Here is a 25,430-nt window from a genome sequence, read left to right as displayed (position 1 = left end):
ATTAGCCGGGATTGGGTCGTCATTTAGCATGCAAAACCCGTAACAGGAAGTTGTATGTTAGGTATGTATTAGGGAATGTATGATAGGGGGCGTAGGAATACGCTTTATACAAGCATATTGATGGAGCAAGAATGGACTTACAAAATAGAATTACTACAAGTAGGAAAACATTTAAAGCGTTATTTAGAGGTGTCCCGAAGTGCTGTATTAAAAAAAGTACAGTAAAGAAATTGTGAAAATAATGTAAGTGAAATGTGAAAATAAGCTTTCCTTTCTATTATGCATATATATTAAGAAATAGAAATATATAAATTGTTTATAGAAATATACTGAGTGAAAGATTGAGTTCTGAAATTGTTGGAAATATACAAAAAAAACACACTAGTTCTTAGAACAAAGTATTACAAGAAAATCATAAATGGAAATTTCTCAAGGGTGAGTTTTTCGAACCTATACTTCTATTATTGCATATTGCTTATATTAAATATTTCCACCCCTTCCCAATACCTTCACAAAGCACCAACAATCCCCGCTGCACACAGGATAGGTAAGCATAAAGGCTCCTTACATAACAGCTGCTGCCGCTACAATAGATGATCACGCCTTTTCAGTCATCTTGCAACTTGTGTCACCTATAGAAAACATAGGGTTGTTCCACATTGAACCGGAGATTTAACACTTTCTACAAGTCAATTGTAAAAATTGTAGAACAAAGATGATTGAATCGGTAAGGTGCCCGACTAAAAATGCGTAATGCGCCTGGAGGGCACAGGTTCAAATCTTACCTCTTTTCTGAGTTAAGATTGTCTTAGATAAGGAATAACATAACATTATTAGAACTAGTACATTCATGGGGGTGTTAACAATTATTCAATACGAGTTAGGTTCCCCTGCAGAAAACCTATCAGAAAACCGTCAAACAACCGGGTTCCTCTACAGAGGATAAAGTAAGAACCCAGTCATAAAAATCATTCTACGTCAATGGTAAGAAGATAATCATTCTGATAATTAGTATTCCTAAGCTTGTTACAGACGTTGTAACAAATGTTTTTCCAAACAGGCATAGAAAAGCCAATATATTTTTGTTATACTTTCTTAGTTTGCATATTTTAATGTTGATCTGTAAAGTATGAATTTATTTTCTCCTATGGACCTTCTGATTAGGAGTGATAATTTTGTTGCAACAAGATTATTGATGAGTTAAGCGTTTAACGTTTAAATAGCTGAAAGTGCTTTTCCTGTAGGTGAATTTTTACTATACTTCAATGTGGAACTACCCAAAATATAACATTCAATACACGTCTCCGCTATTGTAAGCTGTGCGGGGAAGCACCCTTAGAGCCTTCGACAACCCTTCTCCACTATGCGGAAAGTCGAAACTACCATGACTTTAGCTTCGCAAATTTCAACCCTTAGTGATTCCAATTAAGTCTAAAATGCAGAGTGTCACGAGTAGTTTAGCACTTTTGAAAATGATAATAGTGTGGTTCGAAAAAATGGTACCCCGTAACATGATATAGTTATCGCCGGTATTTCTAATATGTTCCGCAAACACCAAAACTTGAATAAAGCGTTAGGTGCGATTCTTTAGAATATTGGATTATAAAAAAGCTGCTGGTCTAAAGCAAACTTTATTATAAAATTACCTAAATATTTACAGATCGGATACTCGATGGAGTTACGGAAGGAATAAAATTGAAAGCCTTAATCTTCAGAATGATCTGATAATTTGGATTGAATTTCTGATAAAAAGGAAATGAAGATGACTGTAGCCCCATTGTTACTTTAATACTACCTACCATTACCACACCTGGACCTTGATTTAAACCCCAGCTCCTCCCATGAAAAGTCGTCGGGACGATGACTCTTATTTATATATTTTAAAGTTACAATTTTCACGTTTGTATCGCAATAAAAAATCTTGATATACGAGAATCAATTTACGTGAGTCCCAGGCCTGAAAACATATTGGGCGACGGATGTGGGGACCGATGTTATGTGAAATACGCAGGGAAACGTCTTATGGACTATACAGGGACATTCCCGAGAGTTATTTCTTTCCTAATAGCTCTGTTCGTAGTCGTTTTAGAATAATTTCGCGATGTTAGGGCCTTTCATTTCGTATGTGACGCGTTACGTTTTGCTTTTGTTACTGCTCATTCTTTGTTTATAAAATGTGTAGAGTAATCTCCGCTCATAGCATGACACACACGATGCCATTTTTTCGCACGTAAATCGCTATCCCGTTTTACGTTATTATAAAAAGTGAAACAGCGATTGTTTTTCGCGCGATAAAACGGCGTCGCACTTGCCGTACTCTGGTGTATATGCAAGTTTTTATCTTAAATTAAAAAAATATTTAAATAGTAAGTATATTTACTAAGCTATATCTCACAATCGTCTTTTTTAATCTTCTTTTTTACCTTCTTTTTTCTGTAAATTAAGATAAGTAGAATTAATATTTTTGACTAGTTTTGAAATTTTGTTATTTCATTATTTTTCAGTTAGAAGCTTCAATTACGATAGTAGGCTTTACTAAATTCTCATTTTTTATTCAGTAAATGCATAATGTATCACATATCTTGCATTGACAGACATAATATGAATAAACGACATGTACGAGTAACATCGGTTGAACTCATGTCAAAATACGTTCTAAGCGAGTTCAATTCCCTAAAGTCACAGGAAGTTGCATCACAACTGTTTCGTGAAACAAGAGTAAAATATTATCTTTCACAATTTGCGGCCGTATTGTTACCTCCTTTGTATTATTTTTCTTTGTGCGTCCGTTTTCTCCGCATAAATATTATGACTAAAGAAAAGGAGTGTTAATCTGATTAATATCCCTTCAGCCATAGATAAAGAAAATTGGCCAAGTGCGTGTCGGGCCATACAAAAATCTTTCAAAAACAGAAGCCTACATTCTATCACCAATAAGTAAGTTGCCTAATGTGTTCACTTATCTGAATTTTATACCTACCGAGTCATATTGGACGTAGAAAAGGCGGTTTACTCGTATCATCATATCTAACGACATAATTGAAAGTCTTAAATATTTCGCAAACAAATGATGTCAAATTAAAGTTTTCAACATTAATTTGACCACAACTGGGGTTGGTTAAAAAATCATACTTTTAGTGTAACTCTTTTCATCGTGCGTGAGTTGACTTATGATAGAGGGATCTTTACAAATCACTGCTTTATAGATCTCTAACCTAGACTTCAGCTGCCACGTAGATTTCCATAGGAAACTTTGTTGACGAAAGAACCCTTAAAAATGAGAAACAATGAACGCCATCACCGTCTATAATTTATTTTGTTTTTATCTCTGGATTTATTGAGCCGTTCTTAGGCCATTCGAGTTACTTACTAAGTAAAAGGATTAAAGTCACCGTTGAATTTAGGTCAGTTTTTATGTGCCACACTTTGGTTTATATTTATTTTAGTCTTTATACCTTTGAGATAAGGTTGAATTGGTCAGCGGTGACCCCGGATGGTCGAAGCAACTCGACAGCGCGCCATAAGGCGGCGAAATAAATCTTAGTACAGTTTCATAACTCAATTTCTTTAGTTTCAGCGAGACACAACAAAAGTTATTTCAACTTTGTCTATAAGATTTATATCTTTTGTACCTAAGATTTATCGTTTCGTTGACGAACTGCAGTTTATACAACCGTATTTTTATTGTTAGGTTTAAAGATATTATCTAAGTATTTTTTCAAGAGATGGCTGCATTTCAAATAATACTGTGTCTATCATAAGGTTGACAATAAAGGTCGTTAATTTGGTTATCTGGGGTTGTAGACTAATGTGGTTTACGTTAGTTAATATAAATAAACTACGCCAGAGGTACCTAAGGACGTGATTGAGACTTGAAATTCTGACCTCTTCGTTAGACTGAAACTGATATCTATCTGACGATCGTGTGACTTATGAACAGTTCTCGGGCTTTCAGGTGATAATAAATTGTAATCTTCGAATCATTAATAGAACGGACCCTTAGTTTTCCTTGACGAATGGTTAATGATGAAAAGTACTTTGGCCAATCTGCCTATGACGAGAAATCTCTTTGCATAAAATAAACAATCGCTTCAAGATATTAATATATTTTTTTTATACGCATACTCTTGACAGCAACCGTTTTCTTCAATTAATATTATTCGTTGAAAAATCAATCAAAGGTATGCTAAGCGACGGCCTCCGTGGCGCAGCGGTAGTACGCTTGTCTGTGAGGTCCCGGGTTTGAATTCCCGGCGAAGGCATGACGAGAAAAATATTTTTTATGATTGGCTAGGTCTTGGATGTTTATCTATTTAAGTATTTATTACAAAATATAGTATCGTTGAGTTAGTATCTCGTAACACAAGTCTCTTACTCACTTCGAGGCTAACTCAATCTGTATTATTTGTCCCGTATATATTTATTTATTATTTAAGCGTATCGGAAAATGAAACCAATCGCTAAAGTGCCCATCAAAAGGAAAGGGGAATGAATATTTAAATGTTCTTATAGCTTACACCAATAATGGTTACGACTGCCCCTAATGCTACTTGGACATTTCTGGACCCTTTTAAGATTCTTTCATTATCATGAAAGCAATCTCTATTCTGGGTCTTTCGTCGATCTATGGCCGAGATTAGAATCCGGCTCTGAAAGGCCATAAACACTCTGAATTGGCCTTTTCAAGCTGAAAGTATAATTACGAAGGTGATTGGGAGGTACATCTGGTCTTATCATAATAAAATGCTCTTAATCGGGACTTATTTTCTAGGTACAAAAATCTTGTTGTAGCAATACATTCAGAGACTTACACGATTTAGGTTATTATAATTTATTGACTTGACTTGATTGACTTAAACGTTAGATTGTAAAAGTCAATCAAGGTAAAAGCTTATAAAATAATAAAAAAAATAAGCTTGGTATTGCTGTCAGTTATTTAAATCTCAATTCCATCAATAAGCCAAACACATGCGCGTGGCCCGTCAGTCTTTTCAAGACTGTTGGTTCTGTCTCACCCATAATGGATATTATGTATTACAGATACGAACCTTATACTTGAAAAATCCATCTTTAACCAAGGAGCATCAATCTTGAGGTGCATCAGATTCTACGTCGAAAGTGGCTCTGACTGTGCATTAGATCTGCCCATTAAAATCTCTTAGAACGATCCAAGTTTAATATTGCGATATATTTTATTGATAAGATCAAATCTGCCCGTGTCTTATATAAAAACGAATAAATGAGAAATTTGCATGTGATAGACGGCAATGAATTATATTTACCGAGGTAAATCACTTCATTATTGCACACCGTATTTCTTATATTTATATTTACTTTTATTTTTATTAATATTTTGTTTATAATTGATTAGGATTTTCGAGTTATTTTAGAAGTGACAGAGGATAGTTTACACTGTATACACTAGATGAAAACGCTTACACTTAAAATGTTGTGTTAACAATGAGATGTGAAGGTTCGCATAGATAATTCAATCCAACCACTATGTTATCCCAATACAAATCCAATTGGATCTCATAAAGAACTTTTACATAAAAGCTTCCACCGCTGGGAGCGGAGATAAAACTCCTTATTTATTTTATAGCAACCGTAAAAACTGTGTAGTGTTGAAGTTTACATGTTATTGTCCTTATAAAGCTTTAGTGGAAAGTTTACTGCTAGGTGTAAAAGATCTCCTCATGGTTATTCCAATACATTTTCGTCTGCCTCGTTGATGATTCATGATTGCTTATTTTTAATACCTTTTCCCTTGGCTCACGCTCACGATCTGTTAGTTTTTGTTTTAATAGTATTTTTCTTCTTTGGTGTAGGTACCTACGATAATTTCTTTTCGATTGTACAAGTAATTGAATCGCAAAATTAAGTATTTTGAATAATGTCGGCAAAAATTGTGATATTTATAAGGAAAAGGTAAATGTGGAATAGTTTTCACTCGAAATTTGTTTCTCTCTCCGTGTCATCTTTGCGTGGTCCCAGTTGCGCCACTATGGTTCATAGCCTGGGGTCTGCTGAAATTGTCATACAGATAAGTATTAAATAATTAATACTACCGTACGTTGTAGGATCTATAGTATAAACAATAGTTTTCCGAAAGTTGTAGCAAAACGAAGTCCCAAAGAAAAAAAAGTAGGTGTACTTTGTGGATTCACTAGGTATTACATGGTAAAAATAATTAATATACGCATAATCATGTTAAATTATATTTATTACGTATTATATTCACAATGATATTTGTCCAAAATTCGTTTTCAAATTCGTTATATATATGAAAATCAGCGAACAGTACAATGCTATCTAAAATACCTAAATGATACATTTTTTGAGATGTCTTTTTTACTTATAAAAATATTGGCACACTATTTTTCATAGATTTATGTGTCTTGAGCCAACCAAATGTCTGACGTACAGTCTCCTCCAGGATATCTGAAAACATAATTATTTCTGGCGAAATATCGTCTAGCAATCAAAAAGAAAATTGATTGATTTCCTTTCACATAACATCACTCACATACATATAATCACGTTTATACGGAGACGTAGACAGAGCCAACACTCCTGAAACTATTTTAAGGCCACGTTCTATTGTATGGCTTAATGATGAAATTGAGATTCAAATGGTAACAGGTGCTAACCCATCGCCTATAAGAAGAATCCCAAAATTACTAGCCTTACCCTTTAATCAACAACACCACATACAATCAGACTCTCCCTCTTTCTTACCTTTGAGAATTCGATAAAACTTTTTTATTAATCCTCTCTACAAGAGTTATATAAGAATTTTGCTAAAATCGAGATAAATTTTTAAATTAAATGCATTTCAAACAGACGAAGAAAAATGGCCGACAAGAACCCTTTTCCTGACTACGGAATGCGTTTCGGACTTTCCCCAAAACTAATAAAACCTGAATAATAAAACTGTAGATCCACGCGAAGTTATTTATATCCTCGACTCGAAATAGATTCTTATTTTACTTTTGTGAAAGTTTTTAAAATGAGTCGCTTAATTTTGCCTTTTTTTTCTGTAAAAATGAGTTTCTCTTAAACTTTCACAACTTCTTAATATATTTATCTTTACTTTTAAAACAAACAGTTACATATAGTATATGCATAAATCAATAAAGTTTCTTTTATTCACTTAAGTAGAGTCGCCTGCAAAGAAACACGACTCCCTGTTCATATATATCTAGGCTACTCAAGGCAAGGCACTATAGATATTATCATTTCCCACTGTACCTCATTTCATGTGGCAGCACTGGGCCATTGGGTTCACCGCCAAAATGTACCAAGAACTCTGGATCCAACTTCAATCCTCCATTTACGGTGTCAATATCCAGTTTCACTATCCAACCACCCTGTAAACGAACAAAAATATTTTATAGAAATATCTTAATAAATTTCTGTTCTTATCGGACCCCAAGACCAAATCCCTACAACTGGGAACACGCAAAGATGAGACTGAACTAAATAAGGTTTCGTTTTTAAGGATCAACCACACGCAAATCTAATAAAGAATCTTAGAACCCGGAAATCAGGAGAGCATTTGATTTGATTTTAAAATCGACCCTAGCAATGAAATGTTTCAATTGATTTACATTTATGACAAAAATACGCTTTTAGACAGCTAATTTCACGAGAAAATGTCAATTGTAAAAACGCTACTTAAGTAGGATACAAATAGTCGTATAAATAATCAGCAGTTCAGGTGACACGGGCTAGCATAATCTACGTAATAAAAATAACAGCCCTCAAAGGAAATGCATAAATAAGGACGATTTGATATAAGAGATAAAGACTCTTTATTACGGTCACTAAGGGTGCACCCCTATAAAGTACTTTATAGATTGTCAGATACCTACTTATGCCAAGTCAATGGGAAATACCACGTTTAGTCGCATGTTTTAAAAATAAATTTTCAAATTAACGTGTCCTTGATACATACATACATACATATGGTCACGTCTATATCCCTTGCGGGGTAGACAGAGCCAACGGACTTGAAAAGACCGAATGGCCACGTTCAGCTATTTGGCTCAATGATAGATAGTAGTTCAAATAGTGACAGGTTGCTAACCCTAATGCCTAAAAAAGAATCCCAAGTTTGTAAGCCTATCCCTTAGTCGCCTTTTACGACATCTATGGGAAAGAGGCGGAGTGGTCCTATTCTTTTTTGTATTAGTGCCGGGAACCACACGGCATAACGTGTCCTTGATGTTAATACCTATACGTTAAAAAATCATGGAAAGGGTTTATCAATTTACCATTGTCGAGGAGGATATATTTTAGCGTATGATAGTAATTTAAACGCTAGTGTAACAGAATTGGCACTATGGTATCACACAATGATTACTAATTCTTCTAGGCAAAGCGGTGATGGTGGAATGTTTGAATGAGGTCTTTAAAGTTTCAGCCTTGCTCCGAGCCGTATTGCTGTTCAATCGGACAATTATTGTAGCAGCATGTTAAAACAGATACAAACCTCTTGAGCCATTTTCGGATAAGTCTGTTTGTCCCAAGGTGAGAAGAGCGACGAAGACACATAAAGGCGTTTTCCGTCAAGAGACAGTTGAAGCATTTGTGGACCTCCCTGAAGTTTCTTCCCCTTAACAACCACTTGTGGTGCAGGTTCCTAAAACATTATTTATCTTTTTAGCAGGTTATTGCGTGTGTGCATTAGGTGTCATATCAATAACGTACAAATTATTAATTAAAATGTTGTTTTATCGTAGATAGATAGATAAATAAACTCTATTGCATCAAGAAACACAAACAGAAAGACAAAAAAAGTTAAGGTCACATTACTAGTTTGGACATTGCTGCAGTGGATTTTGAAACCAAGAAGGTATCATGAAATAATGGGATCTAGGAACCATTTGAGTCGGATTAACTGTCGTGCGGAAATCGCAACAACTTCCATAATGAAATATCAAAACATTTACAAACGAAAAGCATTAGAAAGTAATTTAACAAACAACAGAAACATAAACTGAAATGAAAAGAGTGAGACAGCAAAAACGTAATTGTGTTTAGTCATGAAACATTAATTTGAACCGTTACTATTGGAAATTCCTTAGGAACTCAACGGATTGAGTTGCTTTGTAGGTGGCAATTTAATTAACGTAATAGTTTACTACAAAAACGAATCGGGTAAATCGGTCTTTGAGCTACAGCTTGGACTTGGCATTTACATTTTTACTTTCCAAAACGATAAACGAACGATTACGATGAATAATAAATATGTTTTTCCCCATTTTTCATGAAATACTAAACATACGTTTAGTAATATTGGCTATAAGATTAAACAGGTTAGAATCCTACCGCGCCTTTGTACCAATCGCTTTTTTCTGTTACGTTACTCATGGGGTGAGAGAAATTCGTTATAACAGCCAGGAATATATATAAGTATTGATAACATAATAACATATCCATGATCAAACGGATTCCCTCATAAGGTTGCAGAGATCGGACTGGGGTCGATTAGTGTAAAAACTTGTAATACTTAACATCCAGGATCATAGTCAAATCCGTTTTGACCCGGGCTACTCTCTTAAATGGTAAGGATGCAACCGTGCCTTATGCAAAAGAATGATGACAGAGGAAACCAAAGAGCTCATTCAGAAGTCATTGTTTAAACATACATACATACCTTAAATTCTTTATCCTCTAACAGTTTCAGATTATCATGTTGAATCAGGCCACCGAATCGCACGATCCCAGTCAACTTTGGGTTCCTTGTATCAGAAATATCGTACTGTCTAACATCACCATGAAGCCAGCACGAGAAATACAAGTACTTATCATCCAGGGAAATGAGAATGTCCGACATTAAACCTGGAGCAAAAAGTTAATAGCACTGTCATGTTACAAAGGGAAAAGATTGAAACGACGACGGCAAGAACGTGGTCTTTCGATTTGGAAAAATAATATGACTGTTAAATTTTACGAGTATTCTTCGGTTCGCTTCACTTTGCTGGAAAATCATGCACTTTTTTAATGGTAAATGTTTTGGTAGAAATTAAAAATTGTGAAAAACATTGATAACACAATTGGTTCTCCAAATTAAAGAATTGTCAAAAATTCTTATAAGCTTAACTTATTCTGTTTTATCAGTTAATTAATCTATGATATGGTCAACAAAACATAAACGAGTGGAGAGAAGTAGTACTTACTTCTCTCCACTCGTTTATGTTTTGTTGACCACTTTGTACTAGGGATTAAGTAAATCCAAAAAAACTACAAAATCTCTTTTATAAATATCGTACCTGTCATGATATTTCTGCTGTACAAATAAGTTAAAAAAACTGTCACCAGTTTCGGCTATATTAGAAATTTGCAAAAGTAATTCTCTAAGTTAGGTTCATGAATATTGAAGAAAAATGGAAGGTGTCAAGAAAAGGAAATTATTTTTAAGAGAAAATGCGTCAATGCGTAATGACCTAACTTTGGATTGGTCGCAACAAAAGTGTTCTCGCCGAAAAGTTAATGTTGGGTAAACTCTTAGTATAAAATAAGGACAGTCAAAGATTTTCACCCAAAAAGCTTTGAAAAATGTTATTTATTTGGAATGTTACGTCTTTTAATTCTCTCTCTCATCCCTTTGTAAAGGTCGTATCCAATATTAACCGCTGCCTCGACACACTGATATTTTTCACTGCACTATTTCTATTTACGCTAATTGCCATTATCTACTTACTCAAAATGCACACACCTTCTTCAATCACGCAGTTTAAGTAAGTTTGTATACTCGATTCAGTGTGTAGAATGCGGAGTTATTTCTGTATGTTATATATTTTGTGTAGACCTAAACAAGAAAAGTAGAAAAGTTACCGTTAAGCTGGGTCTCGACACCGTCTTTGGAAACTTTTTTAGCTGGTACGTCGATGACTTTGTCGGCTTGCCACATCCCATTCCCAGTTTTGTGGAACCTGTGATAATTGTAGGAATTATTCAGAAAGTAGGAAAACTTTTGCTTTTGCTGATAAAGTATACATTCAAACTATATTCTAATTGTGTTGGTGTCACTAATGCGGATAAAACTTTTGCCTTCGTTACTTTACCTGAAACTGTGGTTGAAACGTTTAAAAGTTGTTGAACTATTTTGTACTGTATTCTGTTGAGAGTAATTGAGGGTAATTTTGGATAAAAAGTTAATTTTGAAAAGTAAAATACAAGTATCTTAAGTTATGCAGGTATACATATATATACAATATTTCATCACATAACTTGAAACATAAATGTAATGCTGTAGTCTGAATAAGTCATAGCTTCAATAAAATTGAACAAATTTCAATAAACATTTACTTGTGTTTTTATAAACAGATGACCATGAAATACTATATTTTCTCTAACCGATATAGTGCTTACGATAGCAAAACTTACTTCTGATGATATCAGTGAGTAAATCCCAACAAATCTCGTACCTGTAAACGTTGGCCTCCAAAGCGCACCCGACAAATCCTTCAGAAGCTTTGGGATCATGAAGGAATCTGATTTCCAAGGGCGCAATACCTTCTTTACCCAAATCTATGACTTGCTGCAATTCGTGAGTCGACCATTTGTAAACGTTTAGGGCACTGCCGTATCGTTCTTTGTTGTTCACGTCTGCTGCGTGGAATCCCCTAGGGAAGAACAAAAATTCTGAAGTTGTCATCTTTTTGGCTATCCAGAAAACATTTTATGTAGTTTTAAATAAAGCATATTTATGTTAATATGTAAAACGGAGTAAAGTTATACATATGTATGTATGTATGTACCATATCATACTTAATACATATATTCATGTCTATATTCCTCATGGGGTAGACACAGCCAACAATCTTAAAAGGACTGAAATGCCACGTTCAGCGTATGGCTAAATGATTATGTACCTCAACAAATTATACTGGAATTTACGAGTTAAATGTACATCAAAACATCATAAGCTTTTAGTAGATAAATTTAAAAAGATCCGGAAATGGATTCAGTAAAATAATTTTATTTTGTTTAAATTGATAGACATTTTCTATATTGCAAACTTAAGAAATACTCACGTCTTAAAATACTTCGGGGTACCCCATTCACTTGCAATCATTACATCATGGTAGGGTTGGTACCAAAAGTCGTAGCCGAATTTGGCGGGCTTTCCCTTCGTCCACGTCCCTAAAATCCAATCAAGCGTTAAAGTTATTTAAAAAGGTAATCTTCCCTCGTCAAAGTGTATAAAGGCGCCCATTCACCTGTCATTTTCAAAGTCTTGGAGTCGATGAGTACAAAATCCCCCTTTCCGTTTTCGTTTTTATCTCCCATCGTGGAAATCATGATTTCTCCGGTCGCAAGGCAGTGTGCCGTGTGGGGGAAACTGCAGTTGAATGACCTCATCTCAGTGCCGTCGATTACCTGGTAATGAGATTTTCGTAGACTCGATAAAAGGGACGTAACTTGAGTTTTCTTATACCATTAGATGGTAATAGAGGTAGTGGGGCTGTTACGGTATTACTTAAATTAACAGCTCTTTTGTTTTAGATAGTAGTAAAATGTACCTATGTGTTTTATCGTAATATGGTGTCTCAGGTTTCTTTTTTCTAAGAAAAATTTGCATTTGAACGATTTTATAAAAAAAACTACAGAAAGGTATGGTCACATTTCGCAAATTTTGTAATATTATTATCACAAAAAAGTTTTACAATAAAACAAATTAAAAAAGAAAGTTTAAAAAATAGAACAGAACTGGCCGAAAACAAATCGTAGGAAAAGTTATCGCCATGTTTGCTTATTCACAGACCAACAGAAGATGTGCGAAAAAGGCGAACTAGCTAATAACGAGTTCTCGAACTGTCTGCAACTTGGAATGTGCGAAGTACCAAGTTTCCCGACAGAATTGGGATGAGTTCGGCACTAGTTGTGCCAACTATGTGCCAATAATTATCCTACGCTTCGATTTATCGACCGTGCTGAGGTTTGCTGGCAATTTCGAATCTCGGTATTTCTAAATAGTTTATTGAATTAGGTCAACGCAGTAGCGTATGCAGGACTATAAGGTCGGTCAGTTGGACGACCGGTTCTGTGGTCGGTAGTGACTTGTTAGAATGAAATTGATACTAACACCACTAGTCTTCTTCTGTTGAATCTAATATAAGAAACTATTGATATTTAATATGTTTGTACACCTTAGGGTAGAAGAGCAAAATAATCATTCTGCTTCAGTTTCAGTTGTTAATTTTCGTATTTTCACATGGGTGATATCACTAACATGTTCAACGTAAAGAATAAAAGACGGAATAAGACAGAAAGAACCTAAAACTATGCTATTTTAAACTATTCTTAATATAATGTTACGAACATCAAGCAGGAATTTTAGGATCCCAGTGGAGAATTGCTATTTCATGTTTAAAGCAGCCACACTTTATGCATGCGAGTTAACTATGTAGTTGCTGCTCGAGAAATTTCTAAGAATACCACGGATTTTATATTAAAATTTTCATTTCACGAGGAAAATTTAATTCTAAGTTTCTGAGAATTCATGTTATTTATATTAACTGGATGTCATAGAAGAAAAAAAGTGGACGTACAAGACATTACGATAATGCAAGAAAGTTGTTGGATAAGTCCTGGAATGGTGACCAAGCGCCTGTAACCGAGAGCAGACATCAGAGGACCAGACCATCGGAGCGTTGGGTGGATGATTGTCCGCCGGCATGAAGGTCAAGACTGGATGTGTAATGCACAAGATCGCCAAGGGTGGTAGAAAAGATAATAAATAAAATACTAAGCCACTTGATATGATAATGTTAGCGAAGTTATGATCAATTAAGTATCCGGGTATACATATGTTTTGATCTACGTATCTCAGAGAGGCGAGGATGCAACCGGGACTAAAGCCAGGAGGAAGAAGCAATAGCTGAAAGTATTGAGAATGAGATGTAGCATTTTAATTCGTGAAAAAGTTTGTGAAAACATGGCAGATTTTAAAATTAAAATATGTATATTGCAATATATATTTTAAATAAGACGATAACAGCGCAGCTATACGTTTAAGTAAAGTGCAGTTCAGATTGGCCACTTGGAATTTAAATTCAGTTGAGTTCGACAAAATATTAGTTTTCCGAAAGCAGGAAATGTTTTCTTGTGAATAAAGTCTCTCTAGCTAAATTTAAATGCAATTTCCTAGTAACATTACAACGCTGACGACGCTTGCCACTTGTCAGTGTAAGTATTTAGTTTTTTAAGAAATTTATCGTTTTGAATTTTACATATGTACTCGTACATTTACTGAAAGTAAAAAGGAAAGTGACTGCCTGTCAGGGAAAGTGGAATGATTGTTCTATGTTTCGACAAAATGTCTTCTTTTTTTTGTAAAAAAAAATATTCTTTTTGGGTCTTTTTTTAATTTAAATTACTTCCACTTCCTAAAGTAATGTAATATTTTACTCTGCACTAAACATCAATTTTTTTTGTTCTATTTTCGATTCAATAGGTTTTTTTTGTATGACTAACGAAACTATGACAAAGCAGAGCTATCGTGACAAAAAAGAGTATAAGGAAAGTCGAAAATGTACAAATTTACGATGCAAATAACTCTTATAACTACAAATCTTACCCCTGCACCAAAGTTGTTGATCATAACGGTATAAAATGTTTAGAGTACAGACTTAACGCTACAGACAACTCGCTCTATATATTCAAATATATTTCCACTGACGTTTTTTAATTTCAATAAATGCACGGGTGCACTTGAGACAAGTGACTTTTGTTTGAGATTCACATGTAGTGAAAGACTTGGAAAAGTTTTTTTGTAGTCGGTAAAATGCATGAAATCAATCGATTTTGAATTTTATCTGCACTTATTATAAACTTAGTAAAATAGACTCGTTTTAGATAATTATATTCTGCTAAAAGTTGTTTACAGAAGCCCCAAATTCAACGGTTTTATGTATATAGATTATAATACAGGTAACATTACTTCGCATTGTGCCATTTTGTGAGATAATTAAAACAGTAATAGACATATATGTATATTTAAAAAATAATTTCAGAATTTAATTTATTTTAGTATATTCAGATGAAAGAAAAGTAAAGTTCCGTTCTTTCCATAATTTATACACCAAAACATAAAATGCGAGAAATTAAAAAACTTTACCGTAGCGTTGACATAAAAATTCAGTTTACGAGCTGGTCTCCAAACAGGGCTGTGCCCCTGGGATCTTAAATCAAAGAGGTTGCATAATTTATACACAAAGGCGAAACTGTCTTCATTTTTCATGTAGCTTGCTTGATTCTGCGAAAATTTATTACTTGAAAATAGTACATATTTAGTCTGGTCTTAGTGAGGACGTAACAGAGACTAACGCCAGGAGAAAGAAGTAACAAGTCTTGACGAATCATTTTTAGAAAAATATTTTTGTAACTACCTATCTCATTATTCCTTAGTGTATTGTAGCTGTCGACTTGAGATAAATAATCATAAGTCATAAATTAACATGCTTCCTATTATTACAGAGACTTTATGGTGAGTCTCTTGTCTAAGAACCAAAAACGGTTTTGTAAAACAAAATATACTGTTTATTCCTTTTCCAGCAAAATATTCGAGTAATCTCATTTTGAGTCTACTCTTCTTTTTCTGGTTATAAATTTAAATATATAGTCTATGGTCGCCCTTATAATGTCCATCCATGTAAGACTGTCTAAATCGTTGACCATACAGGGGATAAACGTTATTTATACTATATGTGAATAAATCCATGAAGCAGTTAGTTTTAGTCATGTCGTAACTCAGTTCAGTTTTGGTGTAACAGTTTACAAGAGTATAAAAGTTTTATTGTGTGACATCCTCGCTGCAACGTTTTTATCCGAGGCAAAATTTTTAGACCGAATTCTAGGTACGTGATTTCAATCTAATACTTTAAACTATACTGCAAAATAACAAGTAGGTAAAGTTAGGCTTGTTTTGATTACGAATATACGGTACGATATATACGGCGAAACAGAGATAGAGAAAAATAAGTAAATATATGTTTATAAAAATTAACGTTAATTTTAGTTTTTCTAAAAAGTATTTTGTACAAATAAGAATCACAATTTGTAGTCCCTATGACGAAGTGTTAAAGTGCTTACCTCCAACTCACATAGACTATTTACTTAAACTTACTTAAAACAAGTCTCAAACTTACTAATATGCGTCAAGAATATTTACGCGAGTTACGATTTTTATCTACACATAATCATGTATATATCTCTTTCGGGATAGAAAAAGCCCACAGAAGACTGATAGGTCACGTTCAGCTGTTTGGCTTAATTATAGAGTTGAGATTCAAATAGTGACAGGTTGCTAGCCCATTGCCTAAAAGAAGAATCCCGAGTTTATAAGATTTTTATCTACGAGATAGGTTTATATAGATTCATCTAGAGACAGGAGTAATTTTATTAATGAGTGGTATAATATTATAATACCTTATGTATCTCCGGTTTTCTCGGGTCAGAACCAACGTCGACTGCATAGACATTAGCAGATCCTAGAGCGGGCAGGATGAGAAGATCCCTCTTTAGATTGGGGTCATCATGACAACTGGAACAGACGTTCCACCCGCTGTGGTGAAGCTCATCACCCACATTGCCTGTGTAAGTGCGGTGCATAACCTGTTGATAAAATAAAAATATATATATTAAAATATTAGTACATCCAACAACGTACGAGTATCATAATCAAAACAAAGGACGTGCTGGTCAAGGGTCGGGGCGAAATACGAACAAGAGAACAAATATTTATCAGAGACTAAAATAGTTTTCTATTTATATAAAATCTAAACGTAGGCCACAACTCTTAACAAACCCATTATATTTGAGCTAAAACAAAAGAAAACAGATCGGATATTAAAAATTTCTTCTGGTGCGATAATTTGCTTTTGCATGCAAAAGTATTTTCCTGAGCGAAAACTAATTTAAAGGATTTATAAAAAGGACAAAAGGTGTTCCGAAAGCAATAACTATGTCGAAAAATCCTGCAGCAAATCCTTTCGGAAGATATATTGCATTTCTCCTGTTAATTTAGTTCCGGAATGGGAACGAAGCACAATAATATGGACGCTTGCGATCCTTTAGGATTAGGGTACGCAATTGCTTGGACAAACTGGACATAGGCATAAAATTGTCCAATTTTAGTCTGATATTCTTGGGCGTTTTTTTATACTAGTTATTAAATAATTCAGTGTGGCATTTTTATTACAGTATGTTTATCAGGCAAAATCATTTTGGTTTTGAATCCAGATATTTTTTTATGATATTATGTGGTTATTTATACTTTAATTTATTTAAATCCAAAGAATGTTTAACACCAAAGTTAAACTGCCAATATGTCTATATAATAAAAATATCCCAATTAACAATGTTGTTAACACATTATGTGTTCCATAAACAAACCCATCTCCGTAAATTTAGTAGAAGACACGTCTTTATGGAAGTTTCGCCTTTCTGAATCCTTTGAATTCCTTTTACAACCCAAAGTTATTTACCGATTTGTACGGCAGTAAGTAAGTTTACCAAACTGCTTACATAAATTCGTTTAGAAGTTTTGTGCGTCTTTGAACAAATATGGACTTTGATAATGTTCTAGGTTTTGCTGGGGACCTTGTTCCCGTGGGAATATCCAGTTAGAGTTTCCTTATGTAAGTATTTAAAAATAGAATAAAATAAATGTTTTTTTGATTTTTTATGATGCATCAAAGCTACAGATACAAAAAAAAATCATTGAAAAAGTTAAATCGGGAATAATTGTTAGAGGCAGGTAAAATAAAACAGAAATATGTACATATCTGCGATTCCGATTAGGTATATACAAAACAAATAAGTTCTTTTCTAATGATTTTTTTGTGTAATGTTATTAAAGAATCACACTGTAAATTTTTCCTAGTTAATATCTGCATTGTAAACACACAATGATAGCAATTTCATTAACAAATTAACTTTTTTTTCATCCAGGCTATGACTTTAGATCCATTTTGACATAGAACAAATTCAACAAGAGCAGGATGCGCTCATTTTTTTTTTAAATAAAAATACATATATATTACCAAACATGATATAGTTTTATAATAAAGTACCTAATATAAAAAGCTTCGAATCTTACTTGACAATAAGTGGGTGACGAAGGATCTACGTCTACCGTCGCCAAGTAATCCTGTTTGGCACGGTCGGGTTGCACGCAGACCACGTACAGGAGGCGCTCCCGGGGTCCCTTTGTGAACGCCTCCAGAGGCGACGAGTAGCCCGGTCCTTTGCCTGTCCCAGGATTTGGTAAATTAATTTGTTTGTGCACGTGTGAGAGGCACAGGCAATTATATGCCTGGACGGTTTTTCTGACAACTTAGTCTAAATATGCAGGGCTTGTGACAATGTGGAAAAGTTATTTAGAGAGAGGAGTGATGTATGTACGAATACATACATATACGAGTATTTTAAATTGACACGTGATTCTATGTACATTCAATTATGGGAAAAATACTGAAAAATCACGTTCTACTAATGGCATGGCCTAATGATGGAATTTTGCAGTGATTTCCTGGTTTTAGGAATGCATTAATAAGATCAGTTATTGTATTTTTATAATATTTTTAAGTAACTAACAAGTATTATCTGTAGCGGGCTGCGAATTCCTAAGAAGTTTCAGACAATCGACGACTAAGTGTATTTGAAACATTGTGGTATTTTAATTACAATAAAAAAATAACATTTAAGTTTTATGTCTAGTTAATAATGAGATATAAAAAATGAAAATACGTATTACAAGTACATCATCCATTTAATACTTAATTTCGTTCCACACTCACGGGCGCCCTCAATTTCCTTTAACAAGGACAAACAAATTGGTGGCCGAAAAAAGAACTGTCACTTCCAATAAATCGTCGATATGCATCAAAACATTATTTTTCCGTTGCATAAACGAGGGTTGAGGGATAACACGGAGGGACGCCACCCCTCTCAATTTAGTAATCATGTCAGGTATTGCCTGCATATAAATTACTCTTTGTAGCCTGTAATCTCATCAATTGGCTATTGTTTGGTCCTCATTTTGCCCATAACTCTCCGCGGTTAATTGGACAAAGCAACACAAGAGATTTTAATCAGTGCGATATTAAAATCGAAATTTATTTATGGAGGAGTAAATTATTTTATTTTTTGTAATGCCTACATTCCGTACAATATTATCACGGTTGTATATCACAAATTAACGACTTTTAAGCCCCATTTCGTTTTTTTGTAGGATAGGTAAACACGTTAAGCCCTGAATGATGTAAAGTTTTGTATGTATGTGTAAAACAATTATTCTACAGCAACTATGCCGTGTAAAAAAAATATTTATATGTGTGATGTAAATTTTCTAAATTAGACATTTAAATAGGTTAGTGATCCTTTATATAATGAATAATGAATAATTCATATTTTACTTACATACATGCGATAATTTCAAGAATAACAAAAATAAACATATAAATTTCAACTCTTAAAGGTAGTATTTTATTTAGGTATTTCGTTTGACCCATACATGGGCTTACTGATTATGAAATACGAGTATCGTTAACCTATTTTATTTTTATTTTAGAATATTAATCATGATGATTGCCGGTGGCCTTCCTCCCTTGTGGATCGCATTTTATTACCACGGCAGAGTAGCTATGAATTTGGCAATTCCCAATATGTCTCGTTAATCCTAGCTTATTTATATTTAAAGACAAATGGCATAGAGTAATTTAGCTCCAAAAGTAAGTCGAGATTTTAAATATAGCATGGTAACTAAAGGTAGGTTGTAAAATGAAGAACATCTAAAACACAAGCCAAACAAGATTCACACCATTACCAGTCAGGACCACAGGTCACAGAGACATACTAATTTATTTAATATAAATTGAAAAAATAAATAATGTATTTTATTTTAATACTCAGTATAGTATAGTTGGAAGCTAGTTGAAATATTTATCTAGATGACCACCCAAACTCAACCGACCGCAAAGTTCCAAATGCGGTGCTATTTTTCCCTAACATTTACATAGATTGTAATCTACAATTATTTTTACACCTCTTAAGAAAATTATTATTATAAGCCAAACTAAATCCTTCCAACCATTTAATGAAGTCTATATCCCTTGCGCGGTAGGCAGTCCTATTCTTTTTTTATTGGTGCCGGCACAAACAGAGACAAACTAAATTTCTATGATTTTTGCTAGTTTCTTGCCCTTTCTTGGACAAAACCTTTGGGGTAAAATCAAAATGTAATTATATGCGTGATATGAATTTGCAGATGGTAAATTAAATAAAGATAAATACGAGTATTCTAAGTACAAAATATCAAAAATAATCAACTTCGGTTGGTAACGACATATTTATCTGAAATCAGACGGCGAACGTCCGGTAAATTGACAGAAACATTATTTTCGCATCAATATGAATAATGTAAATATTTTGCACAGAAAATCAAAATTATATAGGACTAAGTATCTACGATATGCTTTTATCTTCTAATATGAAGATTCCCGCTTTTCCCGTTCCCATAGAAAATCCGCTCCCACCCGAACGCACATAAAGGACGCATACATTTCAGTTTCTGTACAAAATAAATAAATATACATAATACTTATTGATTTCATATTTTAACATTTTTTGTGTTGAATCTGTGTCCTAATTGCATAGAAAAATATTTAAGAGTATGACTTAACAAACAAGAGACTGTTTTGTACATATACATAACATACATACATACTACATACACACACAAATCAAGCCTCTTTCCAGAGGAAGGCAGAGACTACATCCTTCCACTTTCCACGATCTCTGTAACTTCTTTCGCTTCATCCACACTTATAGCTTTCTTAATGCAAGCTTTGGGTACAAAATTTCGGTTTGCAAGTTTTCGGGTACTCTTGACTTCATCCTTTTGCAAGAACGTAAATTGTGGATTATTTTTTCGAACATTTCATACATAAACTTTTCTTTCTTTAATAACGGAAGCTTTAAATCTTCAAAGGCTTTCCAACATTATATCTGAAAGTTAACTCAAGATCGCGATTAATATTCAACTTAAGGTTAGTTCAGACATTACATATTAAAGAAAACGTAATACCACGAGCTTTTTACTAAAAAATTCAGATAAAACTTGACTGATCCGTAAAATTTAGAATGATGTTGGATAATGACAACATCGATGAATCTTGGTTTTGTTTAATTACTTCTTTATAAAAATTATAAATAGTAGAATTGTATAAGCTTTTTCATTTCTCCGTCCATTCGACGTGACAAATGTCCGGGCAAGCAATTTGGCTTGTATACTCGTATAAGGTTTATTTCAATAGCCACCGTTATTGTTATCGCTATCAAATCAAATTTCATAAATACTATAACTGAGGCCTAAATGTAATTCTCACTTAACTTGCGGTCGTGTAACTAATTACCAGCCTAAGCTACCAGTAGTAACACCAGTATTTAGTACTTATAACATTTTATATACTATTCTACCAATAAATTATAATAATGGAATAAATACCTCATGTGTCCTAACCCTAAGAAAACTCAGTCCGTATAACCATCAGAGATTAAAGTATTCGCTTGGACCCGCTTTGATGCCAGCCCCGGGGCCTGAGATGATAAATTGCACCGAGGTTGATGTGGCTGACAGTTTTTTGACCTCTGACTCTTTTATTTTACTTATTACGTGACGCGAACGAATGAGTTTCTTACAACTGACAAATGTGCGAGTTACTACGTGGTGCGTACGCGAAAAAGAGATTTACGACTTAGGGCTCTAATATTTGGATGTCACTAGTTGCGTACTTCGCAGTTACGTCTCAGATTCCGAAGTTGTTTGTAGTATGTTATGTTATGTTTCATCATTTCCCTGCTTTCTGACCTGACTTATCCAATATAGAATAATAGTCAAAAAAAATCTCAAGGAGGTGGAAGAAAAACCATGTAACTGGGACTAACGCCAGGATCCCAGTTGAGAGAACTGTTTCTGCTACAGAATAGATAAACTACTCGTAGGTATATTCAGGACCCAGTATAATAATATTCATCATCAGTAATATTGATATTTGTTTGGGTGAGACAATCGCAATGGAATTAAAAAAAATTAAATGAATTTCCCGTAATTCAATAATTAGAACTTTCTACTAAGTTAAAAAATACTATAAGAATATTGTATGTGAGGAACATATTAACAAGCAATAGGAAAATTTATAGCAATAACAACTTTACTGTGACATTACTACCTATGTAAAATTTATGATAAGTAGGTACGTATTATAAATAGTATTAAAAATTTTCTTTGTTCCACACAAAAATGATTACATGTCACCTGTAGTTTTAGTCATAAGAGGCAAACGATAAGTTGTATTTATATGTACTTAAATTATTGAGAGCCTTAAAAAATGGTTGCAATAATAATATTTAGCTAAGACGTTAATAAAGAGAAATAAATAACAGAAACTGGACATGTTATTCATTAAATTTGCATGCAAATATGTAACTTCAAACCAACAAACACGCGTGTAACTTTTAGTTTTACATGGTAAATTATTATTATGTAAGCATTTTAAACTAAAATCGAAAGAGTAGTACTTACAGCACGACATTTCTCGAAAACTATATTTTTATCCAATATAAACCAATAAAGAGTACACAACCGGCCGGTCACTGCGCAGTGATATCAACAAAACACTTAAAACATAGTGTTGTATTCAAGTAATTACTGCCGACTATCGATAAATTAAAGACTATATCGTATCGTATCGACAGCGTATGTTAGGTAATTCATCAAGATGTGTAGGATAATCTCTATTTTTTTAAAGAAGCTATTTAAAGAACTGTTGATGATGGTCAAGTCAAATGCTCCAAAACATGTTCATATGATTCACATGCTTTTTATTTAGATACACAGTGACCCTAAGTGAGATAACTCTTTACTTTTATTTATACACACAATATTTGATAGTGGAGTCACAAGTTTCATGGAATAAAATTGTTCTTGTGCGACTTAATAAATAAATATAAGTAAGAAAGAAATAAATATAAGTAAGTAAATTTCTATGTTATATCTTCTCAGATCAGAATTTATCATCTATTTTACACAAAATGTCTTTCTTTGTTTAGAACACAAAATGCTATCGTTTCTATGCATTCCAAAAATTTGTGTAAGTGGATGTCGATATCAGTAAAAATCGATCACATAGCGTCACTACTTTGAAAAATAAATATACAGTTATCTATCCATCCATCTCTTTCTAACTCCCTATTACATCATTGTATGTTTTGCTCGGCGACAGTAGTTTGACAGGTTAGTACCATTAGCAAAACAAGTTCACTTTGCCATATGATCTTTTAATTTTAATATTTGTATTGTACGAAAATTCAATATTTTCAATTTGTCTAATATTACTAATGGTATTTACTTTGCGTGTTGATAAACATCATTCATAATAATAAAATAAGTAAGTAATAAGAGTAAGCATTAATATATAGTAGGTATCCCAAAAACTCTGTCAATTTCCTACGTAATTATTTTAGGTAAAGATTAAGATGAAGTTATCAAAAAAAAACAATCAGTTATTTGCAAACCGTACAGTTGCGTTGCATAATTCAATAACGAATAGATTTTAGGTAGGTGTTAGTACAATGTTTGCATACTGGTTGTAGAAAACCATAACGTATGCTAATAAATTTTAATGTAACCGTTGATTGCAAAGCAAACTCCACTTAATACAATTAAGTTAGTGATACTATAATATACGTCGTGTAGTTGAAAAGTACAACCTTCTTTGGCTATGGTAAAGGTAACTAAGGAAATAAGCACATTTATCTAGTGCAAGCTTCATAGATACTGGTCCGATAGCGAAGAAAGAAACAAAGTGTGTGTGTGCCAGCTGCTTCCCTTCTAGCGCAGATTGGAAAAGACTGTTAAAGGAAAGGCTTTTAGGCTTCGGATTTTTTATTGAGACGACGGGCTTTTTCTATCCACATTAAGCCATTCAGCTCAACGTGTTCTTAGTTTTTTAAAACTATTGCTCTGTTTACCCTGTAAGAGATGGGCACGTGATATATGCATGTATCCTTTATGGGATGTGCGTGTGGTTCCGGGCACCAATAGAAAAAAGAATACGTTCACTATATCTCTTTCCTATAGATGTCGTACAAGGCGATTATAAACTTACTTATTAACTTGGGATTCTTCTTTTAGGCGACGGGCTAGCAACCTGTCACTTTATTTGAATCTCAATGCTATCATTAAGCCAAACAGCTAAGCGTGGCCTATCAGTATTTTCAAGACTGTTGGCTCTGTCTACCCCGCAAGGGATATAGACGTAATTATATGTATGTAGTATGTAGTAGGTACGTATGTATCCATTATGGATTAGTTCACTACAGGAATATCTAAATACATATATACGAACAATGGTGGTAATTTGGAAAATGATGGTCTTGGATTTTACGTATATAAATTGCATATTCTATACATAAAATTACTTTAGGACTACCTTATTTTGTGTGATTTGCCCTATAAATTAATGTATTTATTTTACCGGAAACACATGGCAAAGAACAGTTTATCAAAGATAATAAACACATTAAAGCCAGTAATCCCATAACCGTTCCACTATCCTCACTTAGCTGATTAATGACTCGGATATGTGCAAAACGTAGCATGACAAAAACAAATTGCGTTCCTTCGAAATATATACGAGCAATAATACCATTCAGTGAGCGTGCCATCGTTAAGACTTCACGACCGGAATATATATCGCAACACAATAAAATTGTAGCCAAAGAAATAAGCTAGACATGTTGTACGTACGTGATCCGAGTTCTCCGGGTTGCATCAACTAAACTCTTTTATACAAAATAAATATTATTGTCAATTGCCTTAACACTAAAACAGTCTACCGGCGTAGGAAAACTTTTCTACGACCGTGGTGTACATGTTTATCTTGCATTATCCTATGCAAGCTAGCATGCTGGTGGAATTCGTGGCGGATTGAAATATGTCTGCTTATATTCTTGAACAAAATATGCCACAACGCTTTGTCCTTATTCTTCCACAATAAATCTGCAGTCTTCTCCTTAATCCTACGCATATTTTCCTCGAGTCTCCTCGCCTTTATTTCCATTTGTATGAGAGAACGGGTCGTATTTGTCAAGAGGCGGTACAGGTATTCTTTTCTTCTCGTTTTCCCCGGCTCCACATTTGTCGCATTTATTTCGAGCTCATATTCCGTTTCGTTGCGGATATCCTCCTTAATAACGGAGCGATTAGTCGTACGTAATAATATTCCGGCTACTAATATTGCTAAAGTGAAACTTAGGAGCATGAAAAGTCTAGCATGGTTGTACAGTGGTTTTGTTATAAAATTCATGTCAAAGTATATTGTCATTGCACTTATCGCGTTTGTTTCATACGTGAC

General features: G+C 33.8%; 1 protein-coding gene across 1 annotated transcript; it reads right to left on the bottom strand.

Moving 5' to 3' along the window:
* Positions 1–6,205: 6,205 nt before the first annotated feature.
* Positions 6,206–22,724, bottom strand: LOC106135154 (methanethiol oxidase). Its single transcript, XM_013335377.2, has 11 exons — positions 22,598–22,724; positions 18,113–18,264; positions 16,441–16,626; positions 12,231–12,390; positions 12,045–12,153; positions 11,436–11,633; positions 10,843–10,940; positions 9,662–9,846; positions 8,495–8,644; positions 7,252–7,370; positions 6,206–6,441 (listed from the first exon to the last, which is right to left on the bottom strand). The coding sequence occupies exons 1-11, from the start codon at positions 22,605–22,607 to the stop codon at positions 6,390–6,392; spliced, it is 1,419 nt and encodes a 472-aa protein (XP_013190831.2). The 5' UTR covers positions 22,608–22,724; the 3' UTR covers positions 6,206–6,389.
* Between the last annotated feature and the right edge of the window lie 2,706 nt (positions 22,725–25,430).

This window comes from Amyelois transitella, chromosome 11 (assembly GCF_032362555.1).
Source record: "Amyelois transitella isolate CPQ chromosome 11, ilAmyTran1.1, whole genome shotgun sequence".
NCBI lineage: Eukaryota > Metazoa > Arthropoda > Insecta > Lepidoptera > Pyralidae > Amyelois > Amyelois transitella.
The sequence above is the reverse complement of the archived record's forward strand: the minus strand, read 5'-3'. Positions and strand labels throughout refer to the sequence as shown.